Source organism: Drosophila kikkawai, chromosome 3R (assembly GCF_030179895.1).
Source record: "Drosophila kikkawai strain 14028-0561.14 chromosome 3R, DkikHiC1v2, whole genome shotgun sequence".
In the NCBI taxonomy this organism is placed as follows: Eukaryota; Metazoa; Arthropoda; class Insecta; order Diptera; family Drosophilidae; genus Drosophila; species Drosophila kikkawai.
In genome coordinates, this window is record NC_091731.1 from 10788677 (window position 1) to 10806294 (window position 17618).

General features: G+C 41.8%; 1 protein-coding gene across 6 annotated transcripts in view; it reads right to left on the reverse strand.

Annotated features, from left to right (window-relative positions):
- Positions 1-10317: 10317 nt before the first annotated feature.
- Atpalpha (sodium/potassium-transporting ATPase subunit alpha) overlaps positions 10318-17618 on the reverse strand; it is a 28967-nt gene continuing 21666 nt past the window's right edge. For 5 of the 6 annotated variants that reach the window (XM_017181195.3, XM_017181194.3, XM_017181197.3 and 2 more), the window contains 3 exons: positions 13124-13298; positions 12819-13051; positions 10318-12751 (listed from right to left, as the gene is read on the reverse strand). In XM_017181195.3, coding sequence (XP_017036684.1) covers positions 12631-12751; positions 12819-13051; positions 13124-13298 — 529 coding nt within the window. In that variant the 3' untranslated portion in view covers positions 10318-12630. Of the gene's footprint in view, positions 12752-12818; positions 13052-13123; positions 13299-15587; positions 15683-17618 lie in introns of all 6 variants that reach the window. The other variant, XM_041776693.2, reaches the window with a different exon arrangement.

Genomic DNA, 17618 nt, shown 5'->3' on the forward strand with positions numbered 1-17618 from the left:
CTCGGATCGCGTGTGGCCTACTCAAACGAAATCGCCCCTTTGGCAGCCACAGATATCACCTGCTTACCTACCCCTCTCCGCTGGCGATCGCCTCTATTTCACCTGAGCTATATGTATATGACGCACGCAGCGGTCCCAGATACGGCGACTCGATAGGGAGAAATACAATGGTGGCTCTGCTCGGACCAACTGGCGATAAGTCGCGGCAATTACGTTTGTGCGAACACACCTGATAGCTGCTCTTCATCTTGATATACCCCCATTCTAGGTCGCTGTTATACGATCCGGCCTTAATCAGCCGGGGCTATCACGTCATTGACTATCTATGAGTTCCCATCCGCAGTTATGCAATTGCTACGTCTACTTGTAGTTGGTCCGAGGAGATACTGAGTAGGAACAAAATCATGGCCCTAAACTGATCTGTGAAGGTATTGGCCGAAGACAACGACGTCTGGCTTAGAGACAGTAACCTCCTCCAATAGTTAGTAAATTAAATATTTAGCAAAAGCCCAGGGACAAATTGACAAAACATGCAAAGGTCCCTAAGTACTGCGGACATCCTGTCACACTTCCTCAGACTTAAAGTCCCACCCCCGAAGAGTCTCTCAAATCAGGGAAAAGCTGCCAGTAAACGTTTCTGAACGCCTTATTTAAGCCATAAATCGCTTTACACACTCCACTCGAAACCCCCTTTTGCGCAGCGGTGATTTCACTTTCTGGCAGACTGTAGTTTGTTACAGATATCCTTTGCGGGGGCTTTGTTTCAGGGACTAGATTTGTCAGGCTACCATGACAGAGGTATTTAGATTCGTTATGCTAACAAGAGAATGTCTGACAGTTTTCGGTGTTCGGTGTTCGAATGCGGGGACGTCAAATGACATGTTTAATACGGACGGGGACCGAGTGGGAACAGTTGGGGATGTCAGCATATTTTTCCCTCTCGTTTATTGGCGACATTTTAATATTGTCCTTGTTGCTGTAGCTGCGACGTTATAACAACAAGTTTGATGACGGTCGTTATGCGAATCGACGATTTGAAATGCCTTCTTGTCAGGACACAGTGTGTGTGAGTGGTGTCCTTATCTGCTGCGCGAGTGTGTGTGGAGTGCAGATGTGTATCATTCTGTGTTGACAGTTGAGCGGCCACGGCCCCCACCGCCTTACATTTTCACGCCTGTTGTGTGTTGTCAGAGCGTAAACTGTTTATTATTTAACAATATCCTTTTTATGTCTGTCGTGTGTTTAAAAGTGTGAGGGAGAGTTTTGAGCATTCTTATTTATTTATAACTGTATTTCACACTTCTGCAAGGATACGCACACAAGCCGAGGACAAAGCTCTGGGTTAAGATTTAAATAGTCTGGCGTTGAGCCAATGCACTGAGGGAAAATGGGAGCAATCTACCGCAAGAGCTCAGAGCACGAATGCGCAACAAATTACTCCCAGGGGTACTATCTTAGTTCATAATTCTGCTAAGTTGAGACAAAGGTTTATCATCAAGATATAAATATGAACTGGCTGTGTTATGTTTATCATATATCAATATATAGGTCAACAACTCAATATTATATTATTATTATAATATTAAAGACAGCTAACGCGGAGGAATTAATTGATAATATCCGAGTAAGATAAATATATTTTGTAACGATATGTCTTATTGTATATAAGATATGTAAATTGTTTTGCTTTTAAAGGCTCAGTTTTAATAAACCTTCTTAATGAATCATACAGATTTTCTCTCTCTGCACTCTGGCTGAGAGGGGATGAGCATTAGCAAGCATCAAGCGTGCCACTTGACTACGGACGGACTGGACGGAATGGACGCAACAAGGCGCAAAATCTCACATCGCCGGAAGCGGGCCTTTACGTCGCCCGCCTGAAAGTAGACTACGCATTCCAGGCCCGCAATCAGCCTAGTGTCTGTCTGTGTCCGCCTGCCGTGTATTCGTATCTGTGTGAGGGCGTGTGCTTGGGCATCTGTTGGCTTGTTCAACCGTCAATTATGCGACTCCACATCTGCCTTGGGCCAGCTACGCATCACTGGCTGGGCAATGGCAATCAGGCGATGCAATCAAGGCCAGGCATCGCCAGCGCCAACGCATCGCATCGCGAGCTGCCATCAGCAATGGCTGGCATTGACATTGATTTGATTTCAAATCGCATGAACTTTAAATGTCAGAATGCCGGAGAGAATGCCATCGTCCAGGGTATGCCACTAGTATATATCGGCACTCAGCTGGGGATGCAACGCACGGAGCAGAGGTCATTAGGGATTCAGCAGGATCTACATTAGTCACGTCCTCGCCTTGACTAATAGTATTTTCTTGTAGGGCTTCCATTGTCGCAAAAAAAAAAAGAACACACACAAAGTTAATGCCTGTTGTCAAGCAAATACAAACAGTCATATCTCTTCCACAACAGCGAGTCACAGACAAAACGCTATAATAAATAATAATTAACAATGCTCTCTAAACAATTTCCACGCCCTAAAGTTGGTAGAAATGTGAGTAGGGGGTAAGCCATAACTAACTAGAACTTACTACATCATCTTTCTCCTTTACATTATCATTTTGCGAGATGAAAGCACACTTTCAATAAATAAACAACGAGCTCGTTAACAGTGTCAAATAGTCGAGTTTTCGGGCCCGATATTATCACATGCTAGCCATGATTTACGGACTGACGCTGGAGCGAAAGCAGATGGAGTTGGGAAATGGAAAATGCCAAGTGGGGTAGCAAATAGAGTTGGGGGCAGCAGCTGCGTGCCGCATAAATATATGCGTGTGTATGTCGCAAGGCTGCTATTGATTTTCCAGCCCCCAACCACAGCCCAGCTCTCGCTCCGTGCTCCGTGCTCCAAGCCCTAGCCCGAATGCGGAGGAGTCGAGGTCCCGACATGCCAAAGTTGGTTTAGATAGCGTTGTTAAAGTTGCCGCCATTGCCATATCAAGTGGGTCGTGTGGCCCAAACTATTTGCTAGCCAACTTGGACAACTTGCGCTGTGGCCGCTGCCCCTGCCGCCCTGGGAAAAGTTTAACTGAAACAAGAATGCCAGTTGTGTTTGCCAAAGAGTTGCGACTGGACTCGACAATTTGCCGTGTGTCAGCGGCAGGTTCCAGCGCTCCTGGTGACGGCTGATGGATTGACCAGATGTTTGCCCAGGGGCAGCAAAAAGCAGCAATCAGTCAGTGCATCAATCAATCTTTCAATGAATGAAAATGCTGACGCAGAGCTTGATTAAGTCGTGGCCAATCAGCAAAGCAAACATTTTGGCAAGTGATTTCAGTTTCTTTTTTTCTCGCCCTCCAGCTGCTGCTGCCTGTGTGATTTGTGGCTGCGAATGGCCCATTTCCCCCATAGCCGATAAAGACTGTACAGCGTTTGCCATTGTGTCATGTAATTTGTATGCTTGCCTTGGCATGAAAACGGCTGCGATGCTGCAGCTGGGCTAAAAATCGCTGCGAGAAATCACATTATCCCATCGGCACCATCATCATCCTCGTCGTTATCATCGTAATAATCGCCATGGCTGGCTTTCCGGCCGGAGCAACAGTTTCGGCCCACAAACAAATTGTTATGCTCCGCCTTGAAAATCCATTAGAGGCGGCAAACAGAGCCAGAATGGCGCCCCTTAGCTCACTATGAGGCATACTGAGAGAAATCAATGAGTAAATAAATAAATGAAATTATACATGAAATGAATAATAGTGAAGAAAATAATTAAATGTATTCTGGAACACAGGTGTTTAGTACACCCCTCTGTAGCATTTTTACTTGTTTACTTCTGGCATAAGATATAATTATTTACAAAGTAATTAAATTTTAATGGCAACATCAAAGTAATCCATTTATAATTGAAAACGAAGCGGACCCTAACCAAAAACTATTGTTTCTTTCTCTGTATACATATTAGTACTTTTGGCCCGAAACTAAGAGGGTCAGGGGGCAAGGCAATGGGCGGGATTGGAGCGGGGAAAATGGGCCTCAGTGTATACGGAAAATTGAAATGGAAATTAAGTTCGAACGGGACCAGATGAAGATGCGCAACTTGGCATGTGTGTGTGCTATCTGGCCTGTATTCCAGAGTCACATACTTCCCCAAACACTTTTGAATAATTCACCTGGAGGCAACCGATTATGCCTTTTGCTGCCCGGGCCCTTGATGAATATTTCAGACACGCGTCACTTGTACTTAATTAAAATGAGGATGCGAATTCCAGCTAATGTGACAGAGATTAAGTTTGAGTCAATGCGAAGAGTTAATTGAAAGCGTTTCAATTTCACTTCTTTGCAATTTATTTCGACAAGCGAATCCACAGACTCTGAGTGTGTGTGCTTGCCTGTGATGTGTGTGTTTCTGTGCCTGTTGGGCGGAAAATTATCATTTCCTTAGCCTTTGTTCGCACAGTCAATGGAACTCGACCATCGAACAAGGCGGGGGAAGGAAAGTGGGGAAAATGAAATGAAAGGTTTTCACTTTGGTTTCCGTGCTGACACAATACCAACATTTATACGTACGTGCGCAGGCTGTGAGAGTGTGTGCGCGGTGTGTGGTGTGTGCTTAGGTGCGTGACAGCGGTAATTTAGATATCCCAATATCTTGTTCTTTTCGCGCGTCTTTTGTTTCGCCACAAAAGCAGACTTAAGGCTCGCTTGTCAACGCCATCGCCATCGCCGCCATCTTGCGATTCTGTTTTCCCCACGCCTTTTTCAGCTGCTTTCCCGTTATTTATTGCCTCTGCCTTGGCCTCCTCTTTCCCTTTTCGCTGGCTGATTCCTTTTTTTGTCATCTTTATGGAATTTTTATCTCTTTTAATTTATATATTCTCCGCTCCAGCCATCATCGTCGCAGTCACAATTTAATTGCCGCTCGGGTTTTATGGGAAAGCGAGCCAGGGGAAAGCGCAAGCGTGTCCTTAGCCTTTTTCTCCCACAACTGAAAGCTACTTGCATTTTACGCTCGACTTGGCTGGCTTAGGAATAAGCCTTATATTTCAGCATTCCTCTACATACTTTATGGCTCGCTGGCCTTAATCAAATTGCCTGAAGATTTGCCCAGCTCCACGGTTTACGGGGCGTATGCGCGATTTGAAGCCACATACACGTTCAATTTAGCAGCAGAAGCGAGGAAAGCAAAGCGGACTCTGCACTTTTTACTAGCCGTATGGGTTTTTTTTTTCAATTTTTCACCGTCAGGCGTATGATTAACTCTGCAGCGAAACCCTGCATAAAGTTTACACTCAAAAGGATATTTTTGTGGATTTTTTTCGGGAAGAACTGCATTTGGCGAAGCTGATTCTGCGCCATTGTGCGAAACTCCGGCTTTCAGCTGCCATGGCCATTGCAACTGTAGCTTTGCCCGTGTTTACTCCCCCATTGTTGTTGAATTGCATGAGGGGATGTGAGAGAGCGAGGGGATGAGGGTGAGGAGTGGTGGTTCCTGGCAGTTTCATGAATCAAACATGACCAAATCTTGTTATTTGCAGTTTCCTTCTTCTGGTTTCTTTTGTGTACACATGTGTGCGGTTTATTTTTTCTCCTGTTAGTTAGAAAAGTTGGTCTTTTCAAAAAAAAAAAAAAAGAGAAAGTTTGTATTTTGCCACTGTTTGCGGCAGGTACACGTATGCATGAGGAAGTCATAAGCCTTTGAGTGCCTGCCACTTTGCTCTAAGCCTTTAAAGCGCTGCGTTTCCACCTGCGAGCTCTGCTGCGGTTCTGCAGTGGTTTCTTGCTTTTAATTGCAAGGCACATAAATTGAGTTAATTTTCCTACCCCTTCTGTAGTCCACCTTCCGCTCGACAGGCGAGTGAGCTGAATACTCAATTTAAAATCGCCAGAGGTAGGCGCCTCTTATCACAAGTGCTCCGAGTCATGCTGATGCCTACTTGATTGATTGATTAGCTAGTTAATTGCCGCCATTTAGATTGATAAGATATGATCTCGGACCCGATTCCATTCAAATTTCTGAGAATCCTGCAGTTGCGTCCAATTGACAAATACTTTTGGGACACCGAGAACGACAACGACGACCCTTTTATTCAATCAGAAGTGAAAGGAGTCCCATAAATGAGCGCATGAATGAATGAATGGGTATTTATTTGTACAAAGGAACACAAAGTGAACCCTCTAAACCGAAAGCGAATGGTAAGCAAATGTCAGGCGAGTGAAACGAACAGTTTGACTGATATTGACAAAGAAAAATGCCAGCACCCACCACCCACCACCCATCGCCCACTGCCCGACGTCCTATAATAGGAATAAAACGTGAAGGAAAAACTCAAGTGGCTGACTTCTGAAGGAGTCGCGAGTGCTCCGCTTTCCATTTGTTTACCCGCCTCCGCGCTCATTGTTTTTGGTTTTTTGTTTTGTGTTTCTGTGTTCATACCCTTGCGGAAGGTAGGACAAATTTCAACAGAAATTCGCAATTTAGTCAAGGATATACATATGTATCAATAATAGCTGGAACTTTAATTGTGAAATTTGACTTTTTTTATAGAAAATTTTAAACTTTTTTGTTTCTAGAAACAACAACAAGGGGGGGCTTGATGTTATAGATGTGAAAAATTTACACTTTGCAGATCAGCAAGTGAATCTAAACTTCAGCCTCCCCGAAGTCAGCTGTCTTCCGCGGTTATTTTCTTTTTGTTCTTTCTCTGCAACGCTGCTGCTTGTCTTTTGAGCCGCACAAAAGACTCAATTAGGCGTTAGACAAAAGACGACGGACAAAGCCATATGCAGCATGGCCCAGAAGTTGTCGCTAATTCGCGGACAATGGGCGAAGGCGAAGGCGAGAGGCCGCGGCGGGCTTAATCGATAGCGAAGCGAAAGGAAACGATACGGAAAAACAAACTGACAATTGTCACGGACAGCCCGCCGCCCACGAACCGCCCTGGTATCTGCCCGTTGTCAAGGTAAGACCGCCCTGCGTATGCGTAATGTTCAGGCCGCCACACGGGTCGTATGCGTAATGGCCGAACATAAGCCAAGCAGGGAAACGTGCTGCTAATGCAAATATCACTCATACGTTACCGGCAATCCGAAGCGGAGATGGAGGCGCCAGTCTGACGAGCTGCAGAACGGCTCACTGCCGATGCTGCTGACACAATTTTCGCCGTTCTCCCTCCTCCGTTCGCTGCAGAGCTGCAGCTGCAGATACACGCACACCGAGTCACCAGATACAGATGCGGATACGGACACAGATGCAGGGGCGCACGGATACAGACACAGATGCACTGCTGTGTTGGCCGAATTTGCAGTTGAGCTTGCCACGGACCCGGAGGCTGTTGAACTGCAGTTCTGCGAACCCGTTCCTTTCGCTTTTGCCCTTCTCTGCGGCTCCTCCTCTATTTGCTGTATGTGTGTCTGTGTGTGTGGTTGCGGCTGCTTCTTATGCCTTTTTCAGCTCTTTAGCCACTTTGGTGCACATTTTCATCTTCGCGTTGCCAAAAGTGAAAAGAGGCGGCCGGCGGTCAACGGTCAGAAAGCAGGTTCAAATGTCGGCGACCGCAGGCGCAGGTCCTGCCGCTGTATCTGTGTCTGTGTGTCTGTCCTCTGCGTCTCTGAGTGTGTGTGTGTGTGTGTGCACAACTTTCCCAAAAGTATGCAAAGATATTTAGCCTAGTTTCGGCTCTCCAACATGGCTGCGGTTGTTTTTGTTCTCCCTGCAGTTTCCTTGCATTTTGCACTCGAAAAACACAGATTTCTCTAGCCAATTATGTCCTCGAATATATTTCGGTATTTACATATTTATGGAAGATCGTTTCACTATGTAGCATTTTTACACTGTTTCGTTCGTTCTTGTTGTTGTAGTCCTCGGTTTTTCGGCTGTTATTGTTGTTATAGCTCAACGCACGGCAACAAACACACAGCGGTGTGTGTTCGTGTGTATCGCTGAGTAGTAAAAATAGTAAAACGCTCGGCACTTAAAATAGGAGAAGCGCAGCAAAAACCGTTTGCCGCTGGTTCTCTTCTATTTGTATTGCTATTGTTGTTGTTGTTGTTGGGGATGTTGTTATTGTTGCTGTTTTTGGTGTGGTTGTTGTGGTTGCTTTCGCCGCTGCTGCTGCGTGTGGAAATCACGGGAGAAACGCTACACGCTCGCACGCCGGGTAATGAAAGACTAATGCCGCCGACCAGCGAGCCACTAACCGACTGCCACACTGCCCGAATGCCTCCCAAAAGCGCCGAGCCCAACCGAAGGGCGGACGACAAGCACACGAGTCGCTAGATAAGGCGAAGCCGAGTGCACAGGATAAGGAACGGAATGGCAATGGAACACCTGGCCAGGCGATAACAACTGCGCCGCACTCGCAAGAGCTTTCTCCCGCTTCGCTCTTCCCGAATCCCTTACGGCTCCTCTCTCTGTCGGTGCAGTCTCAGCGGCGCATTTCGACGACGGGTGGGCTGGAGCCACCCCACAATTCCGACTGCCACCGCCGCCAGCCCCCGCTGTCTTAGACAAGCAAGCGCGTAAGTTTTTGACGCCCGTGTTAAGTCGGTTGGAAAAAAAAAGTTGCTGCTGAGTCTTCACTATACTCTGCCTCGGGTTAAAGGTATATCCACAAAGTGTGACAAGTGACCGCAGCTCAGACTTAAAACAAAACTAGTTATATTATTTGAAATCAATCTAATTTAAATTTATACATTATTTTTTGACAGAAAAAATTCAATGATTTATTTTTATTTCAGTTCATAAAATGATTTGTTAAAGTTTTAAAAATATATGGAAATTAAGTTAATGTTCTTACCCATGATAAAGTATGAAGCGTAAAAAAAATATACTTATAACTGGACACTATTATTTATAACTAAATAATATAAGAGCTCTGAAACTTGTCTTAAATTCTACGCTAAAATGGCTATTAAATGTTAAGGTCTTCTATCAAAGTTAAATTAATTCCATAGCTATTATAATATTTTTTATCTCAGTGTTTAGCTGTACTTAAAAATAAATTTAATACATTTTAAAAGGCAATGCCAAAATAAAATATATAATAAAGTTCAAAAATACAGTAGAATGATTTTTATTTTATCCAGTAAAAAAACATAATAAACAAGTCAAACCTAATATATAATACACAATTATGACTTGGCCCACAAGTTAAATAAACAAATTATATTATTTAATTATAATTATTTTATTACTTTGTGTTTAGCACTTGTTCTCAAAGTTACTTTATTACGATTGCTTTCGCTTTAAAGATTTTTTACACTTCTACAATTGCTTAAAACTTTGTCAAAACATTTTTATTTATAAATAGTTCACGTACGTATTCTAAATAGTACAATTTAGGTTCTACGTAATAACATATATAATAAAATATAAATAAGTATTATTTAAAAATTTGTTAGCTCAAATAAAGTCAAAATAAGAATACTGTTTAATGTCATTGTGTTTTAAATGATTTAAGAATAACTGCAACTCAATTTTTCCTCTTCTAAATTCGACAAATGCAAGGTTTCTCTATCATTTTTCAATAAAATGACAAACTATTTGAACGTATCCTGATTAGGATTTATATGCTAGCTTGCCAAATTTCAGGGCATGGCTGTGCCATCAAAGGTAGAGCCCCAAACAAGTGTTCCTTCTGCGTTAGCACTGGCTCTGGCGTCTGCGTACGCGTTGAGGACGGGACCCCGACGGGCCGCGAACTGCGAACTGCGAGCTGTCGTAAAAATAAATAAGCAAAACGGAAATTAATAAGACCCAAATGTTGCCGCTGTCGCAGCGGCGACCTCCCTGCCAGTCCCTGCCCCTGGGACCTGCTGCGACAATAGCAACGGCAACATCATAACCAGCGGCAACGGTGAACAAGAAGCACACGCTGCATGCCATTGCTGTAAATACAGTCGTAAATACGTACACACGAACAAGTATTGTCGTTCCCACACACCCGCACACTGAGGTGTGTGAGTGTGTGTTGGCAACCTTTTCCTGTCTTTGTATTTGGCTCCCATTTCTTCTTCTTTTTTTTTTTTTTGAGAGCGCCTTTTCTATTTGTATTCGTTACGGGCATGAACTCATTCGGCAGGGGTGCACATGGGGCGTATGAGCAATATATTTATGTTTATAGCCTCGTTTCCAGTTTTGTGTGCAGGCATAAAAATGTCGCGATTTTTCCTTTGAATGGAGACAATGAATTAATAGGCAGATGAAATGGTGGGACATGTTCGGACTATCAACATCTAAATTTGTCGAATTGAATATTCAAAATATTGCAATTTGATTAGCTTAGGCTCATTTTGTGCAGTCTCCGTGTCCCCTTTAAAAATTCATAAATTTATATAGATTTTAGTTCAATAAAAATACAGTTAGATGTTTTTTTTTTAAGTTTTATTTATGTAGTTTTTTATTTTAATCATTGTTTAAATCTACAAATACATTTACAGCGGAGGGCGAAAGAACAAAAAATTAAAAATGTTTACTCATTGTTTTGTTGTTACATGCAAATTTTTACTTCTGCGTGTTGTTTCGACAAATTGGTTGTTGTTTTTGTTTCAAGTTCTTGCTTTTACCATCAAACGTTTATATAATTTCTGCATTTGTTTATAAATATTTGTAGTCCGTATTATGCATTATTTATCATTTTTTGTTGTTCTCGTTTGGTTTTTCTTTTGCTTCGTTCTCGTTTTAGTTTAGTTTCTTTCATTTTCATCTCCGTCACATCAGCATCCACCGATCAATATTATTAATTACTCAATATAATTTGTTAACAACTAATAATAATAATTTTGTTTAGTTTTTTTTTTCATTTTCTTTCATAACTAACATGCCATAATTATCGTTATCTTCAATGCTAATGATCATCTTCACTAAGTTAGAAAACAAGACAGTTGGAAAACAAAAACAGCAGCGAGTTCTAGAATTCTAGAACCGAGCTCGGGGCATGTCCGGGCGTATCTCTCTGCGTGGGTGTGACCGCCGTCGAGCCGGACTTATCGGGGGTCCGGGACCGAATATCGCCGCCTCCCGATAAGTTTTCACAGTTTTCAATTAGCCAGCGGGCGCATTGTCAGGCCCACGCATTCGATAGCGACAATGCCGAGCTTTTCAATATCAATTTCGTGGCCAACAATCTGACCGCTCAACCGTTCGTTACTGTCTCTGCGCGAGCGAGTGTGCTGTGTTGTGTGAGTCTGTGTGTTGTTGGGGGTGTGTGGGCGGGGAAAGCGATAAAAACAATCAAAAGAAAAGTAAACACAATACTGCCTTGGGCTTGCCCCATTTTGGGGCGCTGTGCCGTGTAAAACTTACAAACATTTATTTTGTGGGCGTTTTTGTTTTTGTTTTCATTCGTTCTGGGCTTAGGTATCGGTAACAGTATCGATATCGATAACGGGGGGACATAGCCCCGCCGCATCGCTGCATCTGTCTTGGGCTTAAATGCACACAAAGCATAATATTGCATGTCAATTGGTTTAAAGGGTTTAGTTATATAAACATTTAGTTGGTTTCTTTAGATTTTAACAAATTCTTTGCAGATTCTTCGCCAGTTTTGCCGAACACGGGGCCTCTGAATATCGATCAGAGCCTTGCTTCCGTTCCGTTCCCGCTTCCGTTTCCGGCTGTTGGCCCAGTCGGGCTCAACGGATCGCAGATCGATTTCGTTATGGTTTAAATTTTGGTTTTTTGGTGTATTGTATAGCTCCATTTATGTAATCAAATTTTTTCCATATAATATATGTGTGTATATATATATAAACAATTATATTCCTTGTTTCTTGTGGTTTTTCTGTTTATATATACTTCGTTTTGCTCTTTTCTTCCCCTTCTCGCTTTCGCTCTCGCTCTCGCTCTTCATCCGTTAAGCTGCGTTTTACACACACAAGTTTTGCAAATTAATTTATGTTTATTTGTTGTTGTTTGTTTTTGTGGTTTTTATTGGGGCTTTACTCTTCACGGCTTATTTGGTAACTACGCTAAGGGTTTTCATTGTTTTCTTTCCGTATTTCCTTCTTTATTCACTTCGTTTTATAATTTCTCTAAACTTCTTACATACTTTGTCTCGTCATGCGTTGTGTATCGGTGTGTGGTGTGTGTTTGTGAGTGTGTCTGTGCGAGTGTGAGTGTTTGGGTGTGTGTGAATGCCTTGGGGGATGCCCCGAAGGCAGGGGTTTATTGTTTCGATAAGCTTCTGCTTAAATATTCTGTTTAGCCAGTTCTCGTTACGTTAATAATTTTACTAAAAACATTGTGTTGTTGCTTAGTTACTGGTTGTTCTTGTTCTGGTTGTGATTGGTGTTGTTGCTTCGAAATTGTTTGTTCGCCTTTGTTTTGTTTTCATTTTATACTTTATTTAAATCTTAGTTGTAGCTTTAATTTATAATTTAAATTTACTTAAACGTTTAAAATAATTATCGCTTGCATTTTGTTTCTCCTCGTTTACTTTAAATAATTAATTAAATTAAAAAAATAAAATATATTGTAATATGTTCTTGCTGTAGCTATCGGTAGCTGTAGCTGTTGTTGTTGCCGTTGCTGCTGCGGCTGCTGCTATTACTGTGGTTGTGTGGAGTTTGTGGTTCATAAACATTACTATTTGTTGCTCTTCATGGTTGTTTTTCTTTAGGTGTTTGTGTGTGTCTGTGTGGGCATGTGTGTGTTTGTGGGAGTGTAGCAGTGTGGGTGTTTAATAGTATGTCTCCTGCTCCAACCAGCCACCGGGGTTGCGGCGCAAGTAGAAACGACGGGTCTCGTCATAGATGAAGATGGCCAGCGCGAATGGAATAGCCGGGAACCACCAGACGAGTCTGTCGAGAGGGAAAAGCACAGGGATTAGATCGCCATCGAGAAAGGACCTTCAGGGGGACCACTCACTTCAGGGGGTACATGCGCAGACCCTTCTCCATGCCCGGGCAGTACGAGAGGAACGCGGCCAGCACGGTTTCGAAGATGAGGCCAAAGTTCAAAGCCCAGTTGCGCATGCCCTGCTGGAAGATGGAGTTTCGGCGCGTCTTGCAGATAATCAAATCAGCCCACTGCACAACCACAATCGAGATGAAGAAGGCCGTGTGGCAGGTGTACTCCAGGGTCTTGCGGTCGCGGTAGGTCTATTAGTGAAGATATGACATGAAATGAGCGCTGAAGTTAACAAAATACATCCGCCGAGCTCGAAGACTTACCCATTCCTGTCCATAGGAGTCAGTTAGATCGTTGACGGCCTTCGAGTCCCACATCTTACGAATGCCAAACAGTTTCTTGGGCAAGAAGCCGTTCTCAGCCATGATGACGAAGTACACAAAGAAGCCGGCGGCAGCTTGGATCATACCGATCTGTCCGTAGGCCATCGAAATCAACCTAGATTAGTCAAGGGGCAAGGTGGCGGGTCAAGGTGGAGGTGGGGAGAAATAGATAAAGCACGTTAGACAACTCTCAAGGGTATGCTAAGGTATTTTCATTATTCTTTTTTTTAATTGTGTGGGGTTTCGTTTGTTTTCGGGACGCAAGACACTTCTCGTTACGGTGTGGCTAGCGGCAAAGTTTTCGGGCATCGGACAGGGAGCATGCGCGGTGGCTTGGCCAAGGTTTTTGTTTTTCATCGAACATCAAAGGTGAAAATTTCAGGAAGATCAACAACAAATGCTTGAAAATAAGCGGTGAAAGTTTTCACAAACAGAAAGAATAGAGGGTAGGAGAGGAACACAAACACAAAACACTTAGGGAGCAACAAAAACCTTGCCCAAGGACCGCTGTCATCGTGTCCAGTCCTCGATCCAAGTACCAATTCGTACTCGGGGTTAGTCAGTTAGATTGTTAGTGCCACTTTACCTTGAAGCTCATTTATGGATTGTTTAAGCAATGAATGTTTATCGTTTAGATTTAATGGTGTTAGACTTTACTTTATACAGCGTGGATTGTGTCTGATCGAATCTCATTTGAATCTGAGTTTCATTTAGTTTTTCGTTTGCATTAAGAGCGCGCAAAAGCAAATCGTACTATTTATACTGCTCAAGAAGCGTGAGGGCGCAGAATAGTTTGCAGTTTGAACTGTTTGGCTTTCTTATATAGTTTCTTTTTTGCTTGGATGTGGATGTGAAAAGCAAAGTCATTGTTAATGCTAGTTAAACATGCGGCTAAATACGGGACATACATACACATATACAGTACCCAAGAAGACATTAAAGCGTGCTATTTACATCTACTGCAGCTAGGATAGGCGAATGCAGCTCTACAACCTTTTCGTTTACTTACGTTTAACGAGGTTTCGATTAAAATCAACATAAAACATAAACGCAATTAAATAAACTTACACTTAAACACAAACTTAAGAGAGAGATAAACACGCAAGAGCATTGCACACACAAAAATGATAACCAAACTCCGCGTTGCCATTGTAGTCACGTCGTTGACCTACGGACGTACTTTCAGAACGGAACCATCTCCCCCTTGAAATCAGACTTACCGCGACTTGGCACAGGGCACCACATTGGTGGTCAGAGTCTGAATGTATATAACGATCATGTGGTGTATCTAGAACACAACTGAAGCGATTTTCGTTTTGTCGTTGGCTCGAACAAACTCATCTACAAGTAACGCACTAACTGGTCTAAGAGTAACGCAGAAGCTTCGATGTTGTGTTTTGAGTCGGTCTTTTGCTTGTCTCTGTTTGTTTGTTGTGTGAGTGGTGTGTGTGTTTTTTTTCGAGTGTATTTTGTATTTTGTATTTTATGCAGGCGAGCGTTGGAGCGAGCGTTTTTCTTTGAACTAACTTTGCCAAGTTCTCTAGAAGCAGCATTTGGTTTTTGCTTTGTATTTTTTGAGGCACTACTACTGTTTGAACAACAGACACTTTTTAAGTGGAATCTTGTTCCCGAATAAATGTATGAGACACACACACACGATAAATCTGTGTACGGATCACAGAATGTTGTGCGAGGAACACAACACAAATGTTTGTAACACTTAAAGTTAGGGAGTTAAGTGGGAGATACATAGAGGGGGTTATCCATCTCAAAATCAAATGTAAATTAAAGAATTTGGGTTTTGGAAAGTATATAAATGTAACAGTAGGTGGTTTCAATAGGTAAATTTCATTAGATTTTTTGTTTTCGAAATATCTATGGTAAAGTAATTTCATTCCACATTAAGAGTCTCATAACGGAAACGGAAATCATAAGGAAGGAAAGACAGGTCACATAGAAACAGGAGAGAAAGGAAACTATGTGAAACACAAAACAGTAGATAAAACAGTTTGGTTTAATTTATTGGTTTTTTTTTTTCGATTTTCAAATGTGTGAAGTTGGATTTAAAACAAAGAAAAACGCAGAAACGCATCAGCAAACGAACAAACAGTCGCAAAAGTTTCTGGGCGAAATTTGGAATTTAGCATTCGGTTGATTGGTTGATAGACTGATTGGGAATCGATTGATCTATTGCCTGATTGTTGGCCAAATTACGATGCAAGAAACGCGCGACCACAACACATCAAACAAAGTTCAAAATTTGACAAAAGTAAAAGATGGTTGCATGTTTGTTCATTTTCTAGTTCTCAACTAATCAACTAAAAGATGGTTAACACTTGGATATTGGATTTTTTTTTGTTTTTTTTTTTTTTTTGTAAAGCCTTATTTTTAAGTTTTTCCTGACCTGCGGTTCACCAAGTTGTCGCGATACGGATCTCTCGGCTGACGCTTCATAATATCGCTCTCGGCTTGCTCGTAAGCGAGTGAAATGGCCGGAATCTTGCGTTTTATGGCAATTATAATGGTTATATCGGTATTTGTGCAAGTTGCAAGTTTGTTAGTTGGTTTGTTTGATAATCAAAAGAAAGACATAACAAGAGTTGAAAGAATGTAGGGAAATACAAAAGGAAAATCTGATTAAAGTTTACAAATATATATGTAATAATATTTGTATAAAAGAGTTTTATAAATATGCTTGCGGGCGAATAATAAATACTTGTTCTTTATACGCTAATTAATATTCACTAGTAGTTCGTAACAGATAGACAGAGTAGTTTGGGTAGGGTTTCGGGTGGGGGGCAGTGCCCCTCCATGAGGCATGTTGAATGTATCTTAGCTCCCGCGTACTTACGAAGCTAAGACTAGTTAAGGCTAGGGCAGAAGAGCATAGAGCATGGAGCACCCAGTAACAGTAGAGTCGCTACATATATATAGTAAAGAGCAGGTGGGTAGTTGGATGGGCGGTTGTAGTAGTTGTGGGTTTTATGTGAATGTTTTCAGAGCTTAATTTGCGCTTAGTTGATTTAAAATTATCGTTATTAAAACTAGGGGACAATTTTCGTGTGCTTCTGATTCGTTTCGGGGGGTTGGTGTGAGTGTCGGTTGACTACAACTCAAAAGGAGACCGTTCATGAATGACTGATTGGAGCAAACTCTGGGCTGACTGGCTGACTGATTGAGAGAATGTGCTGAATGAGTCGAGTTAGGTCTAAGTTCGAAGTAAGAGGGTCGTGAATGAAGTGATGCCGAAATTGAAAGGTTTCTACCGATAATAATAGTTAGCATAAGTAGAAACGTACATGTTCGATACAATTTACAGACTCACTAAGTTAACAATAGGCCTGCTTGGTCTAGCATAGAGTTAAGTACTAATGTGGAAGAGATCCGAGTCGGATTTTAGTAATCTTCTATATTTATCCCAGAAAAAGAGCTCAGAGATGTACAGGAAATTCCCTCAGCTTTCGGGGAATCGCCAAGATGGTCGTCACTTACCTTCGCACCGCAAAAAACAAAGATCTTCAAAAGTAAACAAAGAACATAGATCTGTAGAAGCTCTACAGTAGAACATAAGTTCAAATAAACCAAGTTATGTCAAGGAATACAAATAAAGAATATAAGATCATCAGAAACCATAAGTTCAGAGATCCACAAAAAAGGTTAAGGCGCAGAAGTCGCATTGTAGAAAAAGGTGGAAAAGAGAGCGAAAGTTTTCAAAATATAAGCAGAGAAATAGAGGAAAAATAACAGAGTTTATGACCAACGAGGATAGATTTAAATGTACTCCTAATCGAGTGTTAACTTTCTATTTAATCAAGTGCAAAATTTGTATGTCTGATACGTTGGCCGAGGGGCACCTATCTCCATCATCAAAAAAGTACTTGGAAAGAGATTGCAAAAAACCTATAGAGATTATATAAATAAGATGTAGCTATGCATATGTAGTTGTTAATACATTGTAATACATTTATCAGCGTAGATAACTTGATATATATTGCATTATTGCAAAAACCAAACGGAAATCAATCAAATGCCATACATATTTGAATCAAAGGTACTAAAATCAATAAATACATAAATAATAATAGTTTGTAATGGGGTTTCTTTATAGAGAATTCATTGTATTTGACAGTCGCCGGACCCTCTTCCAGCCCAGTGAGTGTGCTTAGGGAATAGCTTACAAAAAATGTTGCGGCGAATCCTCTAAGGAGACGCCCTTGATCGAGAACAATGTTATATTGATATTAAACTAAACGCACTGAACTTTACTTTGTACTATTTGAACGTAATTATCAGAGAAGAATCACTAGAAGAATCTGAAGAAGAATATTGAGGTAAAACGAGGAAACACTTAACAGAAGTTGAACGAAAAGCTACCAAATCAAACATGGAACATAAAACATGAATAATAATAACACTGGTGGAGTTATATCCAAAT